The sequence below is a fragment of the Dipteris shenzhenensis genome, chromosome 9 (genome assembly GCF_047967505.1).
Source record: "Dipteris shenzhenensis isolate YYH24624 ecotype China chromosome 9, Dip_SZ_1.0, whole genome shotgun sequence".
NCBI classification, from domain to species: domain Eukaryota; kingdom Viridiplantae; phylum Streptophyta; class Polypodiopsida; order Gleicheniales; family Dipteridaceae; genus Dipteris; species Dipteris shenzhenensis.
In genome coordinates, this window is record NC_141604.1 from 44,052,418 (window position 1) to 44,056,702 (window position 4,285).

Genomic DNA, 4,285 nt, shown 5'->3' on the forward strand with positions numbered 1-4,285 from the left:
ATTAGTAAGCATTGTTTAACATAGAGGCTATACACACTAGTAACCCACTAGTAAGCATTGTTTAGAGGAATATGTTGTGTGACTACAAAACATGCACCCTATGCCACACCCCATCTTATCTCACCTTCGTATCAAATTTTCAAACTTAAAGTCAATTTTGAAAATCTAGAGATATTAAGAAGTTCAAAGCTGAAAATGTTTAAACACCTTGGGACACATTTTGGAGAGGGCTTATTCGTGTTGCTCAACAAATGCAAGCGTAGTTTCAAGGATGACTCCAATGTACATGATGCAATGCTGAAAATGTTTAAACACCTTGGGACACATTTTGGAGAGGGCTTATTTGTGTTGCTCAACAAATGCAAGTGTGGTTTCAAGGACGACTCCAATGTACATGATGTAGCATGGTGTACATGGTGGCGTTACTCTACCCACATGCAAGAAGGGAGAAGGGGTTGAGTTGCCATAATAGTTCAAAGATGAAATGTTTATAAACACCTTGGGACACATTTTGGAGAGGGCTTTTCAGTGTTGCTCAACAAATGCAAGTGGGACGACTCCTATGTACATGATGTAGCATTATGTACATGGTGGCATTACTCTACCTACGTGCGAGAAGGGAGAACAAAATAGAACCCCTATGAAACAAACATAAATACTCCAAAGTTAACTCTCAGATAACTAAGCATATTTAAGACCTTCGCTTCTTCTTGACTAAGGTGCTTATAAGTACCAAACACGAACATGTGCCATGCAATTAGGAGGGCCGCTCTTTCTTTTGAACTCCAGTTTGTGAAGAGATGCAGCCATGGTACTAGTAACATCATTTGCGAAATGTGTTGAAATACCATGTGCGCTTAAAATGCAAGAGCTATAACCTACATAACGTAACATCACTCGCAAAATGTGTTGAAATCCCATGTGTGCTTATAACACGAGAGCTATAACCTGCATAAAGCAACAGTGTTTTATGCTACAAAAGCTAGGAATGTCTAAAGTTTTATAAACTTCGAGGAGAGATGGAATGTTAATTTGAATTTTCTAATGAGCTTAGAGTTAGGTGTTTGTGTGTGTGTGTGTGTGTGTGTGTACATACATATCTATAATTATATATATATATATATGCATGCATGCATATTCACATATGTATATAGTTGGATAATTAGAGAGAATTTCTCTCTCATCACTTAAACTATATTAAACCTAAAAAAAGTATGAATTTATATATATATACTCTTAATTTCCTTTTAGAAAGTCTTTTAAATTACTTGAGCTTTAAAAAACAGCCATCCACAAAAGTTATCAACTACCCAAAAAGACCATCCCCTCACAATAAGACCAACCACAAACCAACCCCTTTGTGATTTACATGGAATGTTTTTAAGTGAGAAATTCCAACAAAATATTTATTACAACCTTCACTTCACATCCAGATTTACCCCCTCTTTAGAGGTCACAAATCTGAAAAAGCAGAAATACAGCCGGAACTTCACATCCAAGAGTTGCCCCCCTCTTTAGAGACCACGAATCTGAAAAGGCAGAGAAATTCTCAGCATTCCCATTCAGCGTACACATCACTAAGTGCTGTAAAGAGGCAAAATGCTCGTGGCTGTGAAACGCACAAATACAGCCGCAACTTTACATCCAGAGTTGCCCCCCTCTTAAGTAGAGGCCACAAATCTGAAAAAGCAGAGAAATTCTCGGCATTCCCTATTTCCCCCATCCAGCGTACACATCACCACACTGCTGTGAAGAGGCAAGGTAAATTGAAGATGCTTGTGGCTGTGAAACGCACAAGACAGCTGTCAACTGAGATAGCTAATTGCAAAAGTATTTACAATTGCAGATTTCCTCAGAAAAGCCTAGCTTCTCTCACGGTCCACACAATTCCCAAAGCATCCACTCTCCCACCTCTTTTAAGTGTTTCCAAGATTACTCTCTTTTCAGAATCCCAGTCACCCATGACCAAGATCCAAGCTCCGCACTTTTGACTCTTTCCAGAATTGCAAAGTCCCAGTCAGCAACGTCTTCAATCTCCGTTTGGAGGAGAGAGGAAGGTCACTCAAAATATCAGAACCTCTTTCAAAACCTTGGGTTACTACTCCTAACATCCACAACGAGAAGTCTAGTAAATCCAGAAGGACAATTGCAAGACTCCGTAATGTCCACCATCCGCTGGCAACTATCTACAAAAATGAGTCCACTCATCAAGCATAAGGCTTTCATGAACCAAGAAAGGAACCACCCTGCCAGGCTCTTCAAAACAGTCGCCTTCTGAAAGGTCCTGTAGTCGCATGGTAAGTTCTCATCAGCAGCCCCACCCCAATGCCAATTCCAAGGCACATTCCTAAACCTAGGCCAACCCCAACCCTTACTCCAGCATTGAACCACGTGAGCTCCCCCTCTTCCCCTTCTGCATATCCACCACCATCCGGGATATACAATGTGTTTGGAAAACCCAATGCCAAATGTTGCGACAATTTGGAATGTGCTTGCTCATCTGCAATCTGCAGAATAACACAACAGATCCAATAAGTGCTTATGGAAGACCGTAGAAAGAACAGTAAATCAATTCACCATATGAACTGTACAATGAAACAGCCGACAGTTCACCACAGGCAACCTAGAGATCACCCCAAGAGAGAAACAGCATCTCATTAGACCTCTGACCCATCATATCCCTCATAATAGCACAATCACATCTAACAACTTGAGTTGCAAGCAGGTGTTATGGCCATCTGTCGATACCAGAAGGAAGAATGTTACCTGTCCCGCAAATTTTTGGTTTGGTTGAGATTCCTCCTCCTCCGGAATGGCATCCAAGGTACAGCATCTGAGATTTTTTCTCCTCGCTGTCAGTTGCACTGTTTGAGTAAGAACAATTGGAAGGCCAGAGCTTCGCCCAGCTACATAAACTTCCATTGTGGGATTCACTGTGGAAAAGTCCACCCTCCCCTTTAGGAAGCAACATGCTGATGAGGTTATTCCGCAACTGCAGTCCATACTCCACCCAGCTTCATTGCTCCTAGGAGACGTACCCACAGAACTGTAACCTTCAAGCAAGTGATCGTCCATCTCAAAATCTGCTCGGATTAATGATCCATACACTAGAGGCTCATCTTTATCGTAAATTTCAAAAGACAAGTCCCCGGTTGTTCTGAGGTTGTTTGTGCTCACGTACGTTGCCTCAGCTGACTCTGTGTCTACCCTATCCCTGCGAAGTGTGAAGCAAGCCCTTTCAGAAGGAGAAATTCTACCGCCATTCACTTCGAGCTCCGTATTAATGTCTCTCTGGGGATATACTATGAGTAACGAATCAGGAACTTCATCTAGAAGACCTAAGCTTACTCTGACATAGAATACTTTCACGTCAAACCATGCTTGGACTTGCTTAGTACATGCAAAAGAGGATTTGGTACGATTCTCATGCTCAGACTCATCATCTTGTGCAGTGGAAATTTCGGAACACAGGAACGACTGTAGCTCTACCGGGTCCTCCATCTGGAGAATATCCATTTTGGAGGGTGTGGAAATCAAGCGATAGAAAAAGCCCGCGAGAAGGAACGAGTGACAGTCAGAGCTAGAGCCATGAACACGCTAAAACGGGCAGTCGGGAACGCGCAAACGGTCGGCAAGGGTTATCTAGGGGAGATAGGCTAGCTACAACTCGAATGTAGTTCAGGTCAGATGAGATGCAACCAGAGAGGTCTGTGGGGAAGGAGGGGAATGGGAGGAGAGGGGAAAGACGGAAGAGGAAGTAGGAATGAGAAGAGGGATGCGAGAGGGGTATGAAAAGGGAGGGGAAGAGAGGGATAAAAGCAAAGGGGAAGGGAAGGGAGGGGGGCGAGGAGGAGGAGGAGGAGGAGGAGGAGGAGGGAGGGAGAGAGGGAGGGGTAGCTGGGGGGGGGGGGGGGGGCGGAGGGACGTGGGTGGTGGTGCATGGGGGGCGCATGCAAAGGCTATGGCGAGAGGGCAGCTGTAGAACACCACAGACAGAAAGAGAGAGAAAGCAAAGAGAGAGAGACAAACAGAAAGAGAGAGAGAGAAGAGAGAAGTTGAACTGTTGAATTTATGCTATAGTAAAACCAGCGTGCGAGATTGGCTGTCCGCACACGTGTACCCTCGCCGCCATGCATCATTTGACGAATCTAGCAACCTTCCTTCACGTGCCCCCATCACCTTTGCATGGCCCACTCTCGTTCCACGTGGCCGCCTCCCTGCCACCGCTTTTTCTATTTGAAGCTCGCGGCCCCACCTCATTTACCTCCCCATTCCTTTTCCTGCC

General features: G+C 44.2%; 1 protein-coding gene across 1 annotated transcript; it reads right to left on the bottom strand.

Moving 5' to 3' along the window:
• Positions 1–1,511: 1,511 nt before the first annotated feature.
• LOC147898686 (uncharacterized protein At1g01500-like) lies at positions 1,512–3,781 on the bottom strand. The gene is made up of 2 exons (XM_087379700.1): positions 2,767–3,781; positions 1,512–2,507 (listed from the first exon to the last, which is right to left on the bottom strand). The coding sequence occupies exons 1-2, from the start codon at positions 3,514–3,516 to the stop codon at positions 2,259–2,261; spliced, it is 999 nt and encodes a 332-aa protein (XP_087235826.1). The 5' UTR covers positions 3,517–3,781; the 3' UTR covers positions 1,512–2,258.
• Positions 3,782–4,285: the final 504 nt, after the last annotated feature.